Source organism: Sus scrofa, chromosome 14 (genome assembly GCF_000003025.6).
Source record: "Sus scrofa isolate TJ Tabasco breed Duroc chromosome 14, Sscrofa11.1, whole genome shotgun sequence".
In the NCBI taxonomy this organism is placed as follows: Eukaryota; Metazoa; Chordata; class Mammalia; order Artiodactyla; family Suidae; genus Sus; species Sus scrofa.
The window spans coordinates 50,658,328-50,681,037 of NC_010456.5; the positions used below are offsets into that span (position 1 = coordinate 50,658,328).

At 52.3% G+C, this 22,710-nt stretch overlaps 2 protein-coding genes across 8 annotated transcripts in view; one reads left to right on the forward strand and one right to left on the reverse strand.

Moving 5' to 3' along the window:
* LOC100153925 (mitotic-spindle organizing protein 2B) lies at positions 1–6,222 on the reverse strand. Of its 3 annotated transcripts, none has more exons than XM_005654102.3 (4): positions 5,733–5,923; positions 5,492–5,640; positions 4,547–4,726; positions 1–227 (listed from the first exon to the last, which is right to left on the reverse strand). In XM_005654102.3, exons 1-4 carry the CDS (start codon positions 5,894–5,896, stop codon positions 73–75), a joined length of 648 nt encoding a protein of 215 aa, XP_005654159.1. In that variant the 5' UTR covers positions 5,897–5,923; the 3' UTR covers positions 1–72. The 3 variants fall into 3 exon arrangements, with proteins under 3 accessions (XP_005654159.1, XP_001929635.1, XP_013836907.1); XM_013981453.2 differs by lacking the exon at positions 1–227 and adding an exon at positions 258–1,126; XM_001929600.2 differs by lacking the exon at positions 4,547–4,726 and having other exon boundaries at positions 5,733–6,222.
* The window catches only part of SMPD4 (sphingomyelin phosphodiesterase 4), a 25,868-nt gene continuing 8,318 nt past the window's right edge, over positions 5,161–22,710 (forward strand). For 3 of the 5 annotated variants that reach the window (XR_001300099.2, XM_013981430.2, XM_013981435.2), the window contains exons 1-10: positions 6,282–6,436; positions 10,056–10,139; positions 11,451–11,537; positions 12,397–12,542; positions 12,675–12,750; positions 13,256–13,364; positions 13,454–13,506; positions 13,941–14,092; positions 19,426–19,588; positions 22,292–22,363. Coding sequence is in view for 4 of the 5 variants with exons in the window: in XM_013981430.2 (XP_013836884.1) it covers positions 6,362–6,436; positions 10,056–10,139; positions 11,451–11,537; positions 12,397–12,542; positions 12,675–12,750; positions 13,256–13,364; positions 13,454–13,506; positions 13,941–14,092; positions 19,426–19,588; positions 22,292–22,363 (1,017 nt within the window). In the remaining variant the exon portion in view is untranslated. Of the gene's footprint in view, positions 6,437–10,055; positions 10,140–11,450; positions 11,538–12,396; positions 12,543–12,674; positions 12,751–13,255; positions 13,365–13,453; positions 13,507–13,940; positions 14,093–19,425; positions 19,589–22,291; positions 22,364–22,710 lie in introns of all 5 variants that reach the window. The other 2 variants (XM_001929589.6, XM_001929588.6) reach the window with 2 other exon arrangements.

Consider the following 22,710-nt stretch of genomic DNA (forward strand, 5'->3'; position numbering starts at 1 on the left):
TGCAGTTTTTCAGTAAGTTTATTCCAACGGGAGGAAACAAGAGGCAGGCTGTATACATAGGGAGCCTCCCACTCAGGTGCTCCGTGTGGGGCTCTTCCCTGGCCCGCCCCCCTTGGGCAGCCTGGTGGCACTGGGCTGGCGGGGCATCCTCTGGCTGGATCCTTCCCGGCCGCTGCGTTCTGCCAGCGCTGGGCCACCGCCCAGAGCACTGCTCCCTCTGTTTCTCCCTGAGCAAACAGAGCACAGGTGTTAGCAACAGGGGCAGAGGCCAGCCTCACAGCATGTAATGTCTGGGGCACAGGAGCAGCGGTCATGTCTAGTGTGTCTTTTTTTCCCCCCTCTTTTTAGGGGTGCACCTGTGGCATATGGAAGTTCCCAGGCTAGGGGTCGAATTGGAGGTGCCACAGCAATGCAGGATCTGAGCAGTGTCTGTGACCTACACCACAGCTCATGGCAATGCTGGATCCTTAACCCACTGAGTAAGGCCAGGGATCAAACCCACATCCTCATGGATACTAGTCAGGTTCGTAACCCACTGAGCCACAACGGGAACTCCACATCTGTTATATTCCTAGCCCAGAGGCTAGAGCTGAACATGGCCTGGTAGAGGGCAAGAGGCCCGAGGGCAGCCTGGGCTGGCAGCCGGACTGCAGGAAGCCCTGGGTCTCAACCCCAACTGCCCTCCCAGGCCCTTCCTCCTCCTGGTTGTCCCCATCTGACCCCTTCAGATTGATGACACCAGAAGCAGGTTAGTCAAGCTTTTGGATTTGGATCTGGCATGCCCTTCCTCATCCATTTTCCTCCCTCTCCCCTCAGTACCCTGCAGGTATTCAGTGTTTCACCCGGTCCCGTGATCAGGCTTCTGTGGAGGTTCAGCTGCGGGGGACACTCCCTGAAGCACGTGGCAGTCACATGCAGGTGGAGCAGGGCTGCTCCTGCATCGGAAACTTGCCCTCCTCAGTCTGTCTGGTGTAGACAGCTGGGAAGATCTGCAGCCGTGCCTGGGTGATGGTATCGGTGAGATGGAGAGGATCCAGGGGGACAAATGTGCCTGGGCCACAGACCCTCCCCACTCAGGCCCAGTTCTGACCAGGGCGCGTGTCCTTGCTGGTTCTTGTCATGTAGCCTGCGGTGGGGAATGGCGAGTTCTTAGAGCAAAGACCTGCATTTGAGACTCAAGGCCATGCTCTCTAATTTCAACAACTAGAGAAATGCTGGCCTTTCTCAAGACCCCTTTTGGCACATTATTCCTTGGAGAGCAGGGGGTCAGAACCCCCACAGCCTGGAGCTCCCCAGCCTTGTGATTCAAAGATATGGCAGGAATGGGTTTGCTTCAGAGGCAAGAGGGAGCAGCCAGTAGTGGGAGCTGGGTGAGCCGGGCTGAATCTGCCTGCCAGTGCTTCCTGAATAAGCATGGAGAGAACCACCAGCCACATCTCCTTTGGCACAGGTGCCCCTGCTCTGGTCCCCACCAATGTCACCTGACTGCACAGGACCCACCTCGCCGCAGTCTTCCATCACATGAGTGCCCTCCCTAGGCCACCCCTACTCCCCCAGGCTGGGCAGGGTGAGTCAGGCCCTGCATGCCTAGGGGCCCCTGAGCATAGCTTTTAGGAGCTAGTCACACTGGCCCCAGCTCCTTCCTGACAGGGTTATTAGGGGTCATGTGGCATGGAAGGAAGGTTGAGACTGTGCCAAGGTGACCACAGGCTGGGGTGGTAAGCAGTAGGGATCTGCTCCCAGTGATGCCCTCTTAAGGGTCAAAGACTGACAAAGGTCACTGAATTTTTTTTTTTTTTTCCTTTTTAGGACCACACCACAGCATATGGAAGCTCCCAGGCTAGGGGTCAAATCAGAGCTACAGCTGCTGGCCTGTGCCACAGTACACTGACGCAGGACCCAAGCCATGTCTGTGACCTACACCACAGCTCACAACAACTCCAGATTCTTGAGCCACTGAGCAGGACCAGGGATCGAACCCACATCCTCATGGATACTATCCAGGTTCATTTCCACTGCATCATAACAGGAATTCAAGGTTATTGAATGTTAAAAATAGTCTGGCTTGCTCTTCTACCTCTAAAATCAGCTGTGGCCACTTGGTGTTGGACGACCCCCTAATGAAGCAAAACCGCCAAATGCACCAGCCCATGGCCACCTATGACTCAGGGGCCTCCTGAAGCTGGGGGGCCACCCAGACCCAGTGGGACCTACTCTGCCATTTACCTTTGGAATGGCCCCCTGGCCCCCAACTCATGCCATCTGCAAGCTCTGCCACAGAGCTGAGCAGGAAGAACTATTCAAAGCCCCAGAGCACTCTCTCCTGAGGGGTGGGTGTGCCACCTCCTGGAGCCACAGGCCAGCCAGCTGCCAAGGCCAAATATCACGGAAGGCACATTGTGTGCAGAAGGGCAGGGAGACAGGTGGGTGAGGACTGAGGGAAAGAAAATACCACAGCCCCACTGTCTGCAAGGCCAGCTGGAAGGGTCTGGTGGCCAGGCGGGTGGGTGGATAGCACACAGCAGGAGCTCAATCAGCACTTCTAAAACATGTACACACATAGACTGATGCACAGTGTTGACTGCAAACATGTACTTTAACCCTTCACTTAGCCCAAGCTTCTGGGGAGGTGACCCCAAGTAGATGTGCCCTGTGATCCTGCCAGGCACACAGCCCCAGAAATGGGCTGCAAGCCACTTGTGGCTCCTTAACTTTCTAGGAGCCACATTAAAAAGAAAGAAACAGAAAATTAACTTCAATACTTTAATTTACTCGAAAGACCCCAATACATCATTGCAGCCTGTAATCAGCAAGAAAATTATCCATGAGGTGTCTGTTCCCATCTGGTGCCAATGCCTGCCAGTGCTGGCATGTGGTGTGCACACCATACTCCACCTTCCCCTTTCTGGGGCACTTTTTTTTTTTTTTTTTTTTTTTTTTTTTTAGCTGCACACACAACACGTGGAAATTCCTGGGCCAGAGAACCAGGGACCAAACCCAGGTTGCTGCAGTGACCACGCTGGATCCGTAACCCACTAAACTACAAGAGAACTGCAGGTCTTTTTAAAATGTGTGGTTTCCCTCAACTTCAACAAAAAACACATAACTGAAGCTAACTTCACTCAGAGACTGTGTCCTCTCTGAGATAAGCATCACCCCACTGTACTCGGAGCAGAAACAACCTCTCTGTGCTGGACAGCCAGGCCCCTAAGTGGGTTCCAGCCTTTGATCTGGAGCAACCTCACCCTAATTTTGTGGGAGGCCCAAGGCCAACTGGCCTGAACATTCCCATTCCACCCCTCAGCAGCCTAGGCCACCAAGGTGCCCCCCAGTCAATCAGTACTCACTCTGACAAGGTTCCTTACTTTTTCCACCCCAGATCCTGCCATTACCCAGGGGACCAGAGGTCTGTGTGGACAATGACCTGCAGCCCCAGAGAGCTCTAGCTCATGGCTGGCCTCTGCCTCTTCCTGCACAGCCCTTCACCTGCCCTCTATCCCCACTGGGCACCTCCCCAGGGGCTCTGTGTCCTCATACTTGGGTGGGTGGCTGCCCAGACCAGCAGGACCCAAAGCCAGAGCCCTCAAGTAGAAACAACTCTGTGGGGCCCAGCGCCCCATGCCTCTCCTGACCCTGGCCTGGGGCTTTGCCACCTCCAAGCCCTCTGTGGTGCTCCCAGCCCTGCACCCAACACACCTGCTGCCCAAACCCTCCTCCCTCTCCCTCCCACCAGGCCCCAGCTCAGGCCCTGCCCCCACCCTGCTTAGCCCTTGCTGCACTAGCTAAGCCAGTGCTGTCCTCCACAATTGGATGGGCTGCACTGTCCTCTGCCTTTGCCACTGTCTGTCTGGCCATCTCCCTCACTGGACCAAGAGCCAGTCCACCTTGCAGCCCCACTATGCCCTCAGCACTGAGTGGGCCTGGTACCCTGTCACTAAGCCAAGGAGCAGCAATAGAAGTTCTCTGCCCTGGTCTTTCCCTCCCTCTGCAAACTCGCCTTTAGTCCACCTGCCTCTCGGCTCCTCCTCTGCTCCCCTGGCCCAAGCTCCAAGCATACCTGGAACAGCAAGGTGGGTGATATGGGGAGGGGCACCCATGGGATCTCACACCCTCATAGACAGCTGGCTCTGGGCCCCCAGCCTCACCGTGCCTGGAGGGCACCCCCAGCTCAGGAACCAGGGAGAAGAAGGGACCCATGGTCTGACCTCCCAGGCAGCAAGTCCAGGGGGTGACAGTATCTAAGAATGCAGGTGTCCCTCTCACCTCAGGCTTTACTCTCCACAGCGCGAACTGTCCCTTCCCCGACCCTCAGGTGTCCTCCCCTGGGGCCAGGGCACCTCCGCAGAGCACACAAGTCATACCGGTAGTTAGCCTCTGGGAAGAGGGAGGTTGGGCCCATCACTGCTGTCACTAAGCTGCATGGTGGGATGGCCAGCCAGGTCCTGCTCTTGCAGCTCAATGCTGCTCTAGCTTTCTGGGGGCCATGGTAGTTTCCGTGGAAACAGGAGAGAGCACCAACCCCCAGAGATAAACTAATAAACGCAACCTTCAAAAGGAGAGAACAGGCAGCAAGAGAACCGGAGGGAACCGGGGGGCCCTGGAGAGAGAGGCGAGTGCGAGGCAGCTGGGCCGTGGAGCAGAATCGGAGAGGCCGCAGTCTGCCGGGCCGAGGAAAAGGAGGGCCTTGCAGGGGGGGTACAGTTCTTGGCAGAGAGAAAGGAGGCCTCTGGAGGTCGGAGAGAGACACAAAGAGAGCAGACAGTGTACATCAGTGAGGAGGCCTGCACTCCAGCACTCAAGGCCTCTCAGAATGGGGGCACAGTGCCTGGGGCCCTGGCGCTCCCACCCACAGGGCCTGACTGCCCCTCCACCCAATATCAGCCCCTTCTCAGGGTGTTTCTGGCCAAGGTTCTGCTGCCTTTCAGAGGGTTTCTAAAAATTGGGAGCAGAAGTGACAAGCAAGGAGAGTAAGAGCTCCACCACGTCACCCTGGTCACCAGCACTTGCTCATTTCTCAGCCATGACGGTCCAGACTGAGGTCCATCTGCAGCCCCAAGGATGGAAGCTTAGCTGTTGGGACTCCTGGGCAGGACTTGGGCCGGGTAGGGTGCAGACAAGGGGGCGCAGGAAGGTCTCTTCAGTTGAGGCGACAAGTGCCACGAGAACAGGAACCAAAGCCACTTTGTTTCCATGTTCATGGGATGAAGACAGGAATGCAGAGGTGGCAAGACGCCAGTGTACACAAGTCCCAGAGGAGGCCTGGTCTGCTTTGGCCACCCATCCTGCATCTACCTGATCTGGATGTGCATCCTCGAAGGTGGTAGCAAAGTTGAAGCTGGGGACAGGAGCCCAAAGGGCCAGCCCTTGGAGCAGTCCCGGGACAAAAGCAACAGAAAAGCCTGGCTACTCAGGGCTAAGCAAGCCCCGATGTGCCAGGCACTGCCCACCTCCCGCTCCCGCCCTACACCCGCCGCCCAGGCCCAGCTCTGACCTCGGGTCTCAGGCACGCTGGTCGTGGGCAGGGGCACGGCCACGGGGTCTTGGGGCTCGCTCGCCAGCCGCTGCCCAGCGCACATGGACTTCAGCATCTGGAATACGGCGAGGGGCGCCACGTTCAGCTTTAGCAGGTCCACCAGGATCCTAGAGAGAACAGACCCGGCGCGCGGTGAGCCTTCCTCGCCCGGGCCGTCAGTCCCCCGGAACCCCGAAACCCGACTCCGCCGCGCGCTCACTTGAACACTTCGGGGTCCATGGCGCCGCCCGCAGCCTGAGCCAGCTCGAACAGCTCCGTCTCCTCGGCGCTCAGCACCTTCTTCCGCCGCAGCGCCAGCTTCTGTAGGGCCGCTTCCAGCCCTGGTGGCGCCCCCGGCCCGGGCCCCGCGCCTGGCGCCGCCATCTGCTTGCGGCTGGGTCCCCCACCCGGTACAGCCCCGCCGCGCCCCCTACCGGCCCGCCGCGCCCTCCTCTCCCAGCAGCTCCCCTGCCATCCGGCGCTCAGATCCGGGCCCGGGCGGCGCCGGGCGTTGGAAGGAGACCCGCTCTTCGGCGACTGGTCTTCTCTACGCTCTCACGGCGGTGACGGCATCCAGAGTATCTCACGCTGGCATACCGTGGGCGATCAATAAATGCCCGTTGGACCCAGAGTGTACTGTTTCGCGCCGGGTCCGGTAGGAGGCGCGCCTCTAGGCAGTAACGCACAGGCCTTACGTGCACGCGCGCTCTTTTCCTAGGTGGGCGCCCCCTTGCGGTCCCATAAACCCACGGGACTACACTTTGCGCACGCGCCTTTTAAAGAAGCAGCCCAAAGAGAAAGCGGCGCTTTTCCCGTTTGTAAAGGGGAGGTGACGCCACGCGCAGCTTGATGACGACATTTCGGCGCCGGTTCGCCGAATGGCGGCCTCCATCCCTAAAGCGAGCGACCCTGTGGGTCTCTCAGGTGAGTGGCGGGAGTCGCGCGTGGTCTATCCCAATTACCTGGCGGCCACCTAGACCCTCTGCCCGAGCCGTCTCCGTTCCTACGCGAGCCCCGGGCCTCGGGCTGGGCCGGCCGGGAGCCGGGGCCCAGCTGCGCCTTCCCGCGCGCCCCGACCTTGTGGGCGCTCGGTTAACGTTCGCTGAACGAAGTGGAGCGGGGAGAGCCTGCGGCTCAGCGAGCGGTGTGGAGAGAGCAGGGGTGGATCCCGGCTCTATCTTTCCTCCCCGTGTGGACTGGCTTTGCGGAGACTTGGGTTCCTTGTCTGTGACATGAGGGCCCAGATGCTCCCTTGTCATGAGCAGCAGATGGGAGCACGCCTTTCTTCCAGCGCGCGGGCAGAGGGAGGCCCTGGCAAGACTGGCGCTACTGGCGCTGCGGGTCCCAGGAGGAACCCTGAAACCAGGTCGGGATCCTCTCTTGAAGGCAGCGAGGGCGGAGGTGGCGGGGGCGAAGTTCAGGCTTGGTGCACGGCGCAGAGGGACGCAGCAGCGAGAACCGGGGCGGAGAGACGCTCCTCTCTCCCCGAAACACCCTGATTGGGCGCCTAGGACTCATTCCTTCAGCCGCTGCCTCTGCAGACTGTGAGCAAGGAGCTAATTTCACCTTATCATCTCCAAACCTCTGCCCTTTGCAAACAGTTCAGGGTTTTATTCTGCTTTGGTCATTTTGGAATAGTGCACAATGTTCTCTTGACCACTTGGTTCAGGGCTTAAGCATTTTGTCTTCCTTGAAACGGAAACTGATAGCTAGTTTAATTAAGAGTTGAACAGACTCGGTGTTACCGAACTCAGGTTGGGCTGCTCACACTGCTGGAAAGCCAAAAGTGTTGGTAGAAAGGAAGGCTGGCACCCGGGGAGAAGACCAGCTGGTGTCCCAGGACCAATTCTTTAAGATTCTTGACAGGGGGAGTTCCGTCGTGGCGCAGGGGTTAACGAATCCGACTAGGAACCATGAGGTTGCAGGTTCGGTCCCTGCCCTTGCTCAGTGGGTTAATGATCTGGCGTTGCCGTGAGCTGTGGTGTAGGTTGCAGACGCGGCTCGGATCCCGCGTTGCTGTGGCTCTGGCGTAGGCCAGTGGCTGTGGCTCCGATTCGACCCCTAGCCTGGGAACCTCCATATGCCACGGGAGCGGCCCAAAGAAATAGCAAAAAGACAAAAAAAAAAAAAAAAAAAAAAAAAAAAAGCTTCTTGACAGTTGTTAAGAGGAAAAAAGGAGTTCCTGTTGTGGCTTAGTGGGTTAAGAACCCAACGTAGTGTCAGTGACGATGCAAATTTGATTCCCGGCCTCACTCAGTGGGTTAAGGATCCAGCATTGCTTCAGGGTGCGGTGTAGGTTGCAAGTTCAACTCAGGTACCCTGTTGCTGTGGGTGTGGTATAGGCCAACGGCCGCAGCTCCAATTCAGCCCCTAGCCTGGCCTTAAAAAGAGAAGAAAAAAAAGGAGAGAAACATATCAATGAATTATCGATGCAGGAGGTGGTTAGGCTCTGCTAATTTTCCATTGCAAGCATACTGACTGAGACTGGCTGACTTCTCATGACCTCTCTTCTGATGTTATTCTGCCTGTGTGGTGTGCCTGCAGAATTGTTAAGGGGAAAGCTGGGGGTAGAGAGCTAGTCATTTTTTAACTACCTATTTCTTCATTCCTACTTCTTTCAGTCTTGGGGGAAACTCCAGTTAGGCAAGGCATTGTGTGCATTCTGTAAAGCATAAGTTAAATGTTGCCTTGTGACTTTATTTCTGTATGGTTTGAGGGGAACAGAAAGGGACAAACAGGAAAGAGACAAAGGAGCTGCTTACAATTCCCCACCATCAGACATCATTCCACTTCTACGAGATCAGGGGTGAAGGTCTGTCTTCTGTAACTTCTTCCTGCTGACGTAGAGTGCCATGCTCTCTGAATGGTGCCATGGGTGTCAGCATGGGTCTGTAGCCTCTCTTTGCAGACAGTTTTAGTTGCCTGCTTATATATACGGGCAGAGCAAGCTACAATTGTTATTATTCTTTTGGCTGTACCTGTGGCATACAGAACTTCCCCAGCCAGGGATGGAAACGTGCGCCATTGCAGCAATAATGCCAGATGCTTAACCCGCTGGGCCACCAGGGAACTCCAGCTACAGTTATTTTGATGCCTACAAAAATGCAGATTATTTTGAGCAATAATGCCAATCCATTCTCTTGAGGCCAGTTCTTGGAATTGTGCTGGCCATAGATGGAGCAGCTTCTGACATGGTTGCAGTCTGGTCATCATGCAGTTAGCTTTTTTTTCCTCTGGTGACAGTTACAGTATCTGTAAAACAACTCTGGCATGTGCATCAGACCCTGAGTCTGTGACTCTCTTGTCCTGATCACTAGCTGCTCAAGCCTTCTCGTTTGTGACTCAGGGAGGCTTGGGAATCTTCAGCTTTTCTACAAACAGCTTTGTACTTGGGAGGGGGGAAGGGTCTCCTCTGCCTCGTGGGGAGTGTTCATGCTGCCAAGTGGAAGACATGCACGTCTCCACTCAGCCTCTCAGCTGCCACCCAGCCTCCATTCATGTACACTGCCAGTTACCACCGAAGTACCCTTCTTCAGAGCATGGACAGAACTGTACCAGGAAGGCTATCAGCAGCCCATCACTGGGACTCACAGGTCCCTTCTCTGCTCTGTCCAGGGCTGGACATTTGCAGTTTCTGACCTGGGGGCCAAGAGAGGTAGGATTCTGGAGAGCTACCTGATTTTCTGATTGCCCATTCACTGTCTCCGTTGTGAAGTTTGCTTTTCCTCTCTCTTCCTTCTCAGACAGCACAGGTCACACAGAGGTGTATCCACCCGTCTCTATGAGAGATTTGTGAGGAGGTCTGTGGCTTTGAATCTGTCTCTGCCAGGTACCAGCTGGCAGAAGGCAAGTGACTCCCCTCCTCTGTGCCTCCATTTCCTCATCTGTGCTGACCTTGTAGGTTGTTGTGAAGATGTTATTTTCTTTCTTTCCTTTTTTTAAATTTATGGCTGTACCTGTGGCTTATGGAAGTTCCCAGGCCAGGGCTTGAATCTGAGCCACAGCTGTGCCAATGCCTTCTCTGTGGTCTCTCAGGAAGAATCTGCTCTCAAGCTTAATCAGGTTGCTGGCAGGACCCAGTTCTTTGCAGCTATAAAGTTGCGATGCCCGTTTCCTTGCTGGCTTTTAGTCAAGGCTGCCCTGTGTCTTATGCTTCTCAGACTTGAGCCTTGAATCATATCTGCAAAATCCCTTCACAGCAGTAGCTCAAAGAGTGTTTGAATAACCAGGGACAGGAATCTTGGAGGACAGACTGTCTTTAGGAATCTGCCTGCCACTAAGGATTAAATGAGCAGCGTACGTATGGCGAGCCCTCAGGCCCAGGCCTGGTACATGGCAAGTGCTGTATAAGCCTTACCAGGGATCCACACCACACATTGGAGCCAGCCACTGTGTGCTGTGTGTGAACAGCACGTCTGTAAAATGTAGGACTTGGCAGTGCATATGGTTCGAGTTGTACAGATGTCCTCCTGCCCGTGTGAAGCAAGGTGTTGTGTCGCTCTGTCACGTGGCAGATGCTGAGATTATCTTTTTCTCTCCACAGTGGTTTTCTAAGACGGCTGCTTTTGAGTCTCCCCGGGTGGCTGCCATGGCGTCCCCTCACATGCAGCAGCCCAGCTTCCTGCTGGTGAGTGTCAGCTGCCCTCTGGAACACCAGCATGATGGCAGGGACTGGAGAGCTCTTGCTGCTGATTTGAGCTCTCCGCAGGTGGTTTTGCGAGGGCACGATGGAAATAACACTGGACTCGGGTTAGAATCCTCAGCTTGAGTCTACCTTCTGCTGCTGCAGGCCCTTGGGATTTTGCTCAGCCACTGAGCCCTGGTTTTCTCATCTATGAAATGAGTTGATTGAAATGCCGCTTCCTGATCCCGAGGGGTGTGGGGAGGAGCGGGTTAGGGGGATCTATGTCTTCCTGTCTCGTAAATCCCCATGCAAAAGCCAAGTGTCCTGACCGCCTGACCCTTGTTGGTGAAAACACTGCTCTGCTGGGGGCAACCCAGCCTGCCCTTGAGCATTAAACTTGCTGAGAGGGTAAGTGTGAGGCACATACTGTGATGAAAGTTTCCAGCTTCACTTCCCAGAAGACATTGTTTGTAAACATTTTTCCTTGGTGGCCCCTCTAGAGCCAGCGCACCCGTCCCCTCCAACTGAGGTGCCACAGACCCCACCCTTGTTTGGAGGTGGGCAGGGCCTTAGGGGTTCTTGGGCAAAGCCCTCTTGTTTAGAAATCTGGCCTCTCCTCCTGATCTTCATATATTTGCACAGAGGCATCTTTTCTTTGTGTAGTCAGGATACACACATGCTTTCCCTTCGCCCCTGACTTGGGGCGGATTTCCTTATTTCTTGTCCTGAATGTTTTCTGACCTCTGTGTTACCTTCATGATCCATGTCGGCATATGGCCAGAGTGCCTTGTTTCTTAAGGTGATGGTTAAAGGACATCTTGGATCCAAAGGCCGGTGACAACAAAGGACCCCTCTCTGTTGGGCACTTTTACTCTCAATACCAGTGGTGTAAATCCTGTATCGTCTTGGGACACTTCTAATTCATGTGTGCACTTCACATTCATGTGAGCGCTCCATGACCTGTGAGGGGTCCTCCCAGCAGGGGGTTGACCCCACAGCCAAACCCCTGCTTGTGGACTGGGTGGTGCTTGATTTTGCTATGACGTGCGGTTCTCTGAGGTCACGGGGTTGCCTGACAGGGTGCTGGGAGCCAGCCTGGTAAGTACTGGTCTAGAGAGCGCAGATCCTGGCCTTGCCGAGGAGCGTCCTAAAGGCCACAGACATGCGTGACCTGGATTGTGACCTCTGGGCAGACAGGCCAGTGGGCGCCGACTCCCACGCATCACTTGGATTTCTGTTCTGACTGAGCCAGGGTATCAGCAAAAACTGTAAGGCAGATATGCTCACGGGTTTTTGGTTTCTCCTGTCTGCTAGGCTAGCCTGAAAGCTGACTCCATGAATAAGCCCTTTGCACAGCGGTGCCAGGACTTGGTCAAGGTCATTGAGGATTTTCCAGCAAAGGTACAGCTCTCCCGGCGTCTCCTGGGGTGTGTCTCATACACTCCTTAGAAAACATTATCACATTCCTGCTTCCCACCTCTGAGCACTGCCCCAAGAAGCCCTGACCCCATGTTGCGACTCATGTTTGTGACGCATTTAAACATGTGAACACGTAGTTAGAGCAGGCTTTCTCCACCATGGATGCTTCTCTCCTCTGTGGGACACTTGGCATTGTCTGGAGGTATTTTTTAGCTGTCACAGGTCAGGGGTAGGGGGGTTGTGCTGCCAGCACCCATCCCTGTGCACAGCATGGCCCCCACAATGGAGCCGTGTCCAGCCCAGAATGTCAGCAGTGCCAAGGTTGTGGAGTCCTGATGTAAGTATTGAAAATGTCTTTTTACTTCACACCCAGAATTGGCACGTGGTCTGTACAGGTAAGTCCAGGAGGCCGAGCAGATAAGACCAGGGCTTGTGCTGAGAAAGAGCGGACAGTGCCACCTTTTAAATAACACCCTCTTCAGAGCAGATGTTTTCTAGCATTTAAAAAAAAAAAAACAAAAAAACTTTATTATGATGGAGGATAATGTGAGAAAAAGAATAAAATATATATATGTGTGTATGACTGGGTCACTTTGCTGTACAGTAGAAATTGACAAAACACTATAAATCACCTATAATGGAGAAAATTAAAATCATTTTTTAAAAAAAGGAACTTTAATCACAGGCTGGCTTATGTAATGGGCGCGGACATGAAGCAGCCACTTAAACGCAGCAAGGAGACCCACAGCTGCTCCTGTGGGTGCCGCAGGGCCAGCAAGGAGGTGGGGGGTGGTCACGGGCCCTCAGAGAGCTGCCCACAGCCTCACCCATGCTGTTGCAGGAGCTGCACACCATCTTCCCATGGCTGGTAGAGAGCATTTTTGGCAGCTTGGACGGTGTCCTGGCCGGGTGGAACCTCCGCAGTTTGCAGGGCCGAGTGAGCCCCGTGGAGTACAGCGTTGCCATGGAGTTCCTAGATCCTGGGGGGTAGGTTTGTCACTGGAGAGCCCTGGACGGCCCTGCATGACAGCCTTATTTCAGTCACTATTTCTCGAAGTTAAGGAACAAAGGCAAGATGGTTTGTGGTTCATTTGTCTTGTTTTTGTCATTTGTGTTCAGTGGCCCAATGATGAAGCTGGTTTATAAACTTCAAGCTGAAGACTATAAGTTTGATTTTCCTGTCTCCTACCTGCCTGTAAGTGAGCCACTGTGCAGCAGCTCTGATGATGGTGGGTGGGCAGGGGCTCGAGGGGCTGTGATTGGGCTGGAGTGCCACCGTGTCTGTCCAGGACCCAAGAGGCAGCACAGAATGGCGTGCTGATGGTTTGTTTCAAAACTCATTCACACTCTGTCAGTGGGAAGGCCTGGTTGGCTCCTGGTTGAGTGGCAGGGCCTTGGGATGGGTTGCTTGAGTCTCCAGTCCTGCAGGGGCTAATTATGGAATGGCTTGCTCCATGGGGTGAGAAGCCAAGGAGATGGGACCTGTCTGGTGCCTGGCTGGGCTCAGAGACCTGCTGCTGCAGGTCTGTGGGGATGAAGGGACAGATTCTGCGGGAAGCCCTTTTGCTAAAGCGCCTCACAGAGGAAGGCACTGGTCCCATGGGTGGGGTCCATGTGCCGGTCACTCGGCAGCCTTCCCAAGGGCTGTCCCGCATGTGGGGCGCCATGTGAGCTGCCCACTAGCCTCTCCATTTCCTCAGGGTCCTGTGAAGGCATCCATCCAGGAGCGTGTGCTCCCCGACAGTCCTCTGTACCACAACAAGGTCCAGCTCCCTGCTCCCGGGGGCCTTGGTCTGCACCTGGCTCTCAGTATCCTTTGTGAGCCCCATGGGTGGGGGCGCTGGGTGGGTGGGTGGGGGCTGACAGCCCTGCCGTTTGCCCCCTGACCCAGCCCTCAGATCCGTTCGAGTATTACATGTTCTTCTTTGCCTTGAGCCTCATCACTCAGAAGGTACAGAAGGGGCCTCTGGGCGGGGCTTGCTTCCTCTAAGGCCCCTGCAGGGAGGGCTGGGCTTCTGCTTCCCTCTTCCTCTGTGCTTCCCCCTCCCTCCCTGCCTCCTCTCTCCAGTCCCCCTCCTTCCGGCCTTGCCCTTCAGGCCATCCTCACTTAGCAAGGACAATGGGCTGGGGACAGACTGATGTGTGATGTGGGGTGAGCTGGCCCCCTGAGTGGCATTGGGGCAGCTTCCTGCAGGAGGTGCGGCAGGGTAGGGTGCACAGGGCCTGGGGGACTGAGTGGTAGACCTGGCACTACCCTGGGTGTGTGGGCCAGCCTTGGGGACATAGCTCGCCCTTCCGCACACCAGGAGCTAAGCCTTGTGGTAGCTGGGTCAGTGGCCGGGGAGGTGCCCACAGCCACACATTAACAGGAGTTTTGTCCTTCAGCCGCTCCCCGGGGCCCTTCACATCCGCACTTCGGACTGCGCCTACTTCATCCTGGTGGACAGGTACCTGTCGTGGTTCCTGCCCACAGAAGGCAGTGTGCTCCCCCCACTCTCCTCCAGTCCGGGGGGGCCCAGCCCCTCACCAGCTCCCAGGTAAGGCTCCCTGGCTGCCTGGGCCAGTGCCTGGTCAGAGGGCATTGCTCATGGGGAAAATGGTGCCAGTCTTTGTCCAGAGCTCTCTGACTTTTCCTGAGCTTCCCCTGCCCCAGCTGCCCTGGCCAGGCTGGAGGGCAGGGTAAGGAGGATGTCTGAGTGTTGGTTTTCGAGGGCCATCCCTGAATTGGGCGGGTCTTGTGGCCACAGTGACAGCCTGGCTCTGGCTCGGGAACGGGCTGCTTCCCCACAGGCGGCACCCAGGCCCGAGCAGGGTGCGAGGGACTCAAAGCTGAGAGCCATTTGGTGGCGCTGGGCTGATGGTCCTAGAGAGAAGGGTCTTGTGGGCAGCCCACGGAAGGGTTAGCCCATGGCCGACTTAGACTGTAGGGCCCTGTAGGCTCCAGGACCTGCCTTTGCTGAGCAGAGGCCTGGGTCGAGGAGCTGCTTGTGCTGGTCAGAGTAGCAGGGAGCTGTCCTAGGGTGAATTCTGGGCCGACTCTCCCTGGGAGACCCTGTTGCCCCCAAAATGTGCCCCTCTGGCCCAACCTCACTCACCCACCTTCTTCCCTGGGAGTGCTGGCTCTTTGCTGCAGAGGCTAATACTGCCCCACCCCACCCACCCCCGAAAATTGTTAGCCTGAGCCCTGCCATTGCCCCAAACTCATGTGGACAGATGCCCTCAAGGAGAAGGGATTGAGGGGACAGGGCAGGGGGCTGCAGCTGACAGGGAGGACTCTAGGTGGGCCAATTCATTCCTTCTCAGAGGCAGACTTCAGCTGCCAGGTGGTTTTCTGGGCCAATTTGGCTTAACTTGTTTTTGTTTGTTTGTTCTTTGTCTTTTTTAGGGCCAAACCCGCAGCATATGGAGGTTCCCAGGCTAGGGGTCAAAATCAGAGCTATAGCCGCTGGCCTGCATCACAATGCCACCAGATCTGAGCCTCATCTGTGACCTACACCACAGCTCACGGCACTGCCAGATCTTTAACCCACTGAGCAAGGTGAGGGATCAAACCCGCAACCTCATGGTTCCTAGTTGGATTCGCTAACCACTGCGCCACGACGGGAACTCCCCATTTTTTTTTTAATAAATTTTTTTTTGGTTAATGGTTGATTTGCAAAGTTGTATTAGTTCCAGTTGTACCATGAAGTAAATCAGTTGTATGTATACAGATATCTATTCCTTTTCAGATTCTCCTCCCATATAGGTTATTACGCAGTATTGAGTAGGTTACCCTGTGCTATACTATGGGCCCTTATTACTTATCTATTTTACATAACATAGTGTGTATTTGTCAATCCCAACCTCCTAATTTACCCCCCCCACGTTTCTGTTTGATAACCATAAATTTGCTTTCAAAATCATTGAGTCTGTTTCTGTTTTGTAAATTGTTTTGTTTTGTTTTGTTTCTTTAAATGGTTGCACTGTGGGAGTTCCCCTTGTGGCTTAGTGGAAACGAATCTGACTGGTATCCATGAACTGTGGTGTAGGTCACAGATGCAGCTCGGATCTGGTGTTGCTATAGCATTGCTGTGGTGTAGGCTGGTTCCCTGGCCTGGGAACCTCCACATGCCATGAGTACAGCCCTAGAAAGACCAAAAGATGAGGGGCGGGGGGCGTACTGCACTTATGGCACGTGGTGTTCCGGACCAGGGATCAAATCTGAGCGACAGCTGCAGCAACACCACATCCTTTAACCCCAATGAACTGGGCCAGGAATGTAATCCAAGCCACTGCAGTGGGGTTCTTAATCCCCTGTGCCACAGTGGGAATTCCCAGAGTATTTTCTTTCTTTCTTTTTTTTTTCTAACTCAATGAATTTTACTACATTTATAATTGTCCAACCATCATCACAACCCAATTTTATAGCATTTCCATCACAAACCCCTGGCCCATCCTCCCACCTCACCAAACTGTTTCCTTTGCAAACTATAAGTTTTTTCAAAGTCTGTGAGTCAGTATCTCTTCTGCAAAGAAGTTCACTGAGTCCTTTTTTTACATTCCACATACATAAGTGATACCATATGATGTTGGCATCTCACTGTCTAACTTCACTTAGCATGGTAATTTCTAGGTCCATCCATGTTGCTGCAAATGCCATTATTTCTTTCCTTTTAATGGCTGAGTAATATTCCATTGTGTATATGTACCACACCTTCTTTATCCACTCCTTTGTCGATGGATATTTAGGTTGTTTCCATGCCTTGGCTATTGTATATAGTGCTGTAATGAATATTGGAGTACATGTATTTTTTCGAGTCATGGTTTGCTCTGGATAGATGCCCAGGAGTGGGATTGCTGGATCAAATGGTAATTCTGGTTTTTATTTTCTGAGGAATCTCCATACTGTTTTCCACAGTGGTTGCACCAACTTACATTCCCGCCAAGAGCGTAAAAGTGTTCCCTTTTCTCCACACTCTCTCCAGCATTTATTGTTTGTAGACCTTTTTTTTTTTTTTTTTTTTTTTTTTGTCTTTTGTCTTTTTAGGGCCACACCTGCGGCATATGGAGGTTCCCAGGCTAGGGATCTAATCAGACCTGTTGCTACTGTCCTACTCCAGAGCCACAGCTAGACCAGATCTGAACCACGTCTGCAGCTTACACCTCATGGCAACGCTGGATCCTTAACCCACTGAGCAAGCCCAGGGATTAAACCTACAACCTCACGGTTCCTAGTTGGATTCATTTCCACTGCGCCCCAGCAGGACTCCCTGTTTGTAGACTTTTTGATGATGGCCATTCTGACCAGTGTAAGGTGATACCTCATAGTAGTTTTGGTTTGCATCTCTAATAATCAGTGATGTTGAAAATCTTTTCATGTGTTTTTGACCATCTCTGTGTCTTCTTTGGAGAATTATATGTTTAGATCTTCTGCCAATTTTTTGATGGGGTTGTCTGTTTTTTTGGTATTGAGCTGCAAGAGGTGTTTATAAATTTTGGAAATTAATCCTTTGTCAGTCACCTCATTTGAAAATATTTTCTCCCATTCTGTGGGTTGTCTTTTCATTTTGTTTAGGGTTTCCTTTGCTGTGCAGAAACTTTTAAGTTTAATTAGGTCCCATTTGCTTATTTTCGTTTTTTTATTGTCATTAACTCTAGGAGGTGGATTAGGGAAGATTTATTGCTGTGTTTTATTCTGGAGAGTGTTTGACCTATGTTTTCCTCTAAGAGTTTTATAGTATCTGGTCTTATATTTAGGTCTTTAACCCATTTTTAGGTTTTTTTGTGTGTGTAAGGTGTTAGGAAGTGTTCTAATTTCACTCTTTAACATGTAGCTGTCCACTTTTCCCAGCACCACTTTTTTTTTTCTTTTTTTCTTTTTTTTTTGCCATTTCTTGGGCTGCTTCCTCGGCATATGGAGGTTCCTAGGCTAGGGGTCGAATCGGAGCTATAGCCGCTGGCCTATACCAGAGCCACAGCAACGCAGGATGCGAGCCACGTCTGCGACCTACACCACAGCTCACAGCAACGCCAGATCCTTAACCCACTAAGTACCTCGTGGATACCAGTCAAATTCATTTCCTCTGTGCCACAGTGGGAACTCTCCAAACAAACTTTAAAATATTTTATTCTAGTTCTGTGAAAAATGTCCTTGGTAACTTGAAAGGGATTGCATTGAATCTATAGATTGCCTTGCGTAGTGTAGCCATTTTGACAGTATTGATTCTTCCAGTCCAATAGCATGGTCTGTCTTTCCATCTGTTTGTGTCATCTTTGATTTCTTTCATTAGCATCTTATAGTTTTCAGAGTACAGGTCTTTTGTCTCTTTAAGTAGATTTATTCCCAAATATTTTATTCTCTTTGAAATGATGGTAAGTGTTATAATCTCTCTTTCTGACCTTTCATTATTAGTATATAGACATGCAGTTGATTTCTGCGTATTAATTTTGTATCCTGTGACTTTGCCAAATTCATTGATGACCTCTAACAGTTTTCTGGTAGCATCTTTAGGATTTTCTAGGTATAGTATCATGTCATCTGCAAACAGTGGTAGTTTTACTTCTTCCTTTACAATTTGGATTCCTTTTTTTTTTTTTTTTGCTATTTCTTTGGGCCGCTCCTGCGGCATATGGAGGTTCCCAGGCTAGGGGTCGAATCGGAGCTGTAGCTGCCAGCCTACGCCAGAGCCACAGCAACGCAGGATCCGAGCCACATCTGCAACCTACACCACAGCTCACGGCAACGCCGGATCGTTAACCCACTGAGCAAGGGCAGGGACCGAACCCGCAACCTCATGGTTCCTAGTCGGATTCGTTAACCACTGCGCCACGACGGGAACTCCCAATTTGGATTCCTTTTATTTCTTTTTCTTCTCTGATTGCGGTGGCTAGGACTTCCAAAACTATGTTGAATAGTAGTGGGGAGAGCAGACATCCTCGTCTTGTTCCTGGTCTCAGGAGAAATTCTTTCAGCTTTCCACCATTGAGAATGATGTTAGCTGTGGGTTTGCCATATATAGCCTTTATTATGTCTAGGTAGGTTACTTCTAAGCCCACTTTCTGGAGGATTTTTATCAGAAATGGGTGTTAGACTTGGTCAGAAGCTTTTTCTGTCTCTATTAAGAGGATCATATGGTTTTTATTCTTCAGTTTGTTAATGTAGTGTATCACACTGATTGATTTGCAGATATTGAAGAATCCTTGTATCCCTGGGATAAACCCCTCTTGATCATGATGTACAATCTTATAATATATTGTTGAATTCAGTTTGCTAGTATTTTGTTGAGGATTTTTGCATCTATCTTCATCAGTGATGTTGGCCTATAATTTTCCTTTTTTGTGGTACCTTTGTCTGGTTTTGGTATCATGGCAATAGCCTCATAGAATGAGTTTGGGAGTATTTCTTCTACAGTTTTTTGGAATAGTCCCACAATGTTTTCTGAAAGTACATGCATCTCCATAGCCACAGCTGTTCTGTGTAAATCAGTTGCTGCCAGGCCAGCATCTCCCCAGACCCCACTTGGGTTTCACCAGCTCCCCTACTTGGGTTTGTAACATATCCAGGATCCATGCAAGGCCCCTCCCCACAGGCACTCATCTGCTGCCCTTCAGTCGGGAACGGCCATAGCCCAGGTGTGGGCAGAGTACACCAGACCTGGTCTCTCAGGTGTTTCCCCAGGATCAGGCACAGGTTGGGCAGCATTGTTGTTGGGGGCACCCATGAGCCTTGTTACTGCCAACTTTTGTTCTTCACACATAGCAGCACCGGCTTGGGGGGTCCCAGGTGGCTCCTCAGGTTGCCTCATCCCTGCTGTCTGAGTTTGAGGTCCAGCCTGCCCCTAGTTATGCCCTTGGGAACCCCTGACGGAGACCTGTTGCTGTGTCTCCTCAGGACTCCAGCCATGCCTTTTGCATCCTACGGCCTGCACCACACCAGCCTCCTGAAGCGACATGTCTCCCATCAGACATCCGTGAATGCCGACCCTGCCTCCCACGAGATCTGGAGGTCAGAGACGCTGCTCCAGGTGAGGGCCTCTTCTCTGCTTCTGTTCCAGGTAAACTGCCCAGCGCCTCCCACCCCAAGCTGAGGCCTCAGGACTGCCCCTGGGTCTGGGCAGCTCTCAGTTGCTAGTGTCTTTTCTGCTGTGACGTTTAGAGGAGACGAGGAGGAGTTTGCCCATCTGTATGTCACTGGCCATGTTTCCACCACAGGACCCTGTGTCCATAGAGTTATTTTTCTCACAGTGACACCATCACTGGCCAGCCTTTCAGTTTCCAGGAGCTCCCATAGACTTCTGCCCACCCCACTCTGCCTCTGACCACGCCCCTAGTGCTGGCGAGGCTTCCTGTGTCATTGTCAGATGGTAAACACTGCTGCAGCAGTGGTTTTAGGACACTGAATGGAGGGGCCTCGCCTTGTTGGCAGGCCCTTGTCCCTTCTGTGCCAGGGGCCCCCATGGAGGTGGCAGCCTCTGGTGTGCCTGATGCAGCCCCCAGGCCTGCCTGTCTCTTCTGAGCCCACCTTGGAGAGATTCTGCTGGTTTTGACTGGATTCTGGGGCTGAGTGGGTAACCACAGCATAGCTTGTAGAAAGGCTGGAGTGTGGATAAGACGGGATTCTGATGATTTTTTTTTTTTTTTTTTTTTGAACTGTAAAACATACTTAACATAAAACCTAAGTCTTAACCATTTTAAAGCATACGGTTCAGTAGTGTTAAGCATATTTGTATCCTTGTCATGGGCTCCCAGAACTTTTCTGGCACCTAAGACTGAAACTATACTTGTCAAACAGCATCACGCTCTCCTACCAGCCCCTGGCAACCACTGTTCTCCTTTGTTCTCCCAATCTGAATCTAATTCCTCCTCTAGGTGACTCTTAAGTGGAACCACACAGTACTTCTCACTTAGCATAGTGTCTTCAAGGCTTCTCCACATTATAGCAGGTGTGAGAATTTCCTCCCTTTGTAAAGCTGTCCTCCTGTGTGTGTGACCACGTTTTGTTTATCTCTTCATCTGATGGACCCTTGGGTGCCTCCACCCTGGCAATTATGAGTAACCACAGTGAACATGGGGGTGCAGGCATCTCTTTAAGGCCCTGCTTTCCATTTAGAAGTGGGATTGATTGCTGAGCCATAAGTGATACTGTTTAATTTCCTGGGTAACTGCTGTGCTGATGTTCACAGCAGCTGTACCATTTTTCACCCCACCAGCAGCGTACAAGAGTTCCAGTTGTCCACATCCTGGGAACTCTTGTTATGTTCTGGTTCTTTGACTGAAGCCAACACTAATCATTGTGATTGGGACTTCCTCTGCCCCCTGGATGTGGTGTTGAGCAGCGTTTCACATCCTCATTGGCCATGTGTGTATCTTCGCTTTTTTTTTTTTTTTTTTTTTTTTTTTGCCCTTTTTATTTTTTGTTTTTTTTTTCCCAGCCTCCCTTGCAGCTGAGAAAGTTCCTGGGCCGGGAATTGAATCCCAGCCACAGCTGCAGCAACACCGGATCCTTAACCCACTGCCCAGTGTCACAGCAGGAACTCTTTGCCCTTAATTTTTTTATAGTCTTTTTAGGGTCACACTGGTGGCATATGGAGGTTCCCAGGCCAGGGATCAAATCAGAGCTATAGCCACAGCCACATCAACACCAGATCCAAGCCGTATCTGTGACCTACATCACAGCTCACAGCAACAGCAGATCTTTAACCCACTGAGCAAGGCCAGGGATTGAACCTGCATCCTCATGGATACTAGTCAGATTCATTTTTCCTGAGCCATGACAGGAACTCCCCTTTGCGCCCCCCCCCCCACCTTTTTTTCTGTCTTTCTAAGGCCATACTCACAGCATATGGAGGTTCCCAGGCTAGGGGTCCAATCGGAGCTGTAGCCACTGGCCTACACCACAGCCCAGCAACGCACGTTCTGAGCCATGACTGCGACCTGCAGCACAGCTCACAGCAATGCTGGATCCTTAACCCACTGAGCAAGGCCAGAGATCGAACCCACATCCTCATGGATGTGAGTCAGGTTTGTTAACCACTGAGCCATAATGGGAACTTCCCCTTTGCCCATTTTTGATTTGAGATGTTTTCTTGTACAGTTCTAGGTGTTCTTTATATATTTTGGATGTTAATTACTCATCAGATATGTGATTTGCAAATATTTTCCACCCATTTTGTGGGCTTTTTTTACTATGTATATAGTGTCTTTTGATGCACAAGTCTTTAATTTTCATGAAGTCCAACTTGCTTCCTTTCTCGTTCCTTTCTAAAAGATCAGGCGTTCCCATTATGGCTCAGCTCAACAGGCTAAGGACCCAACATAGTGTCCATGAGGACGTGGGTTTGAGCCCTGGCCTCACTCAGTGGGTTAAGGATCCAGCATTGCTGCAAGCTGCGGTGTAGTCACAGATTCGGCTTGGATGTGGTGTTGCTGTGGCTGCACCTGCAGCTCTGATTCGACCCCTAGTCTGGGGATTTCCTTATGCCACAGGTGCAGCCTTTGAAAAACAAACAAAACGTTGTTACCACGTCCAGTGTCATGAATCATTCATCCGTTTTTAAGAGTTGTATGATTTTAGCACTTGTATTTAGGTCTTTGGTCCATTTTGAGTTGTTTCTTGTTTATGGTGTAGGTAAGTGTGTTCATTTGTGTGTGGTGTCTGGTTTTCCGGGCAGCATTTGCTGAAAAGACTACGCTTCCCTTGCTGAATGGTCCTGATGGCCTTGTCAGAAGTCTTCTGACCAGCGAATGCTCTTTTATAGGTTTTCGTTGAAATGTGGCTTCATCATTATTCTTTGGAGATGTACCAAAAAATGCAGTCCCCTCATGCCAAGGTATGTTGCCACAGCCTTTTCTTCCCACGTCCTGCTTTGGCCCTGGTGGGTCTGGCCAGCCTGCTGCTTGTCCTTGCTGTTGGTTAGCTTCAGGGGCTGGCTGGTGGGAAAGCCTCCTGGCATCTCGCTCCCTCTGATGCTGACTGGCACCTGTGCTGGGCTCTGTGCTGGGCTTGCACCCCGACGGCTGGAGGCCTGCGTTTGAGGGCCATCCCAGGCTACTGGCAAAGCTCCTTCCTGGCAGCTGGGGTCATGGTGCTGGTGCTCTGGGCCCTGGGAGCCACAGATGCCTCTGGGCGTCACATCTGAACCTGTTCCCGCCACCATCACAGCACTTCCAGCTGCCC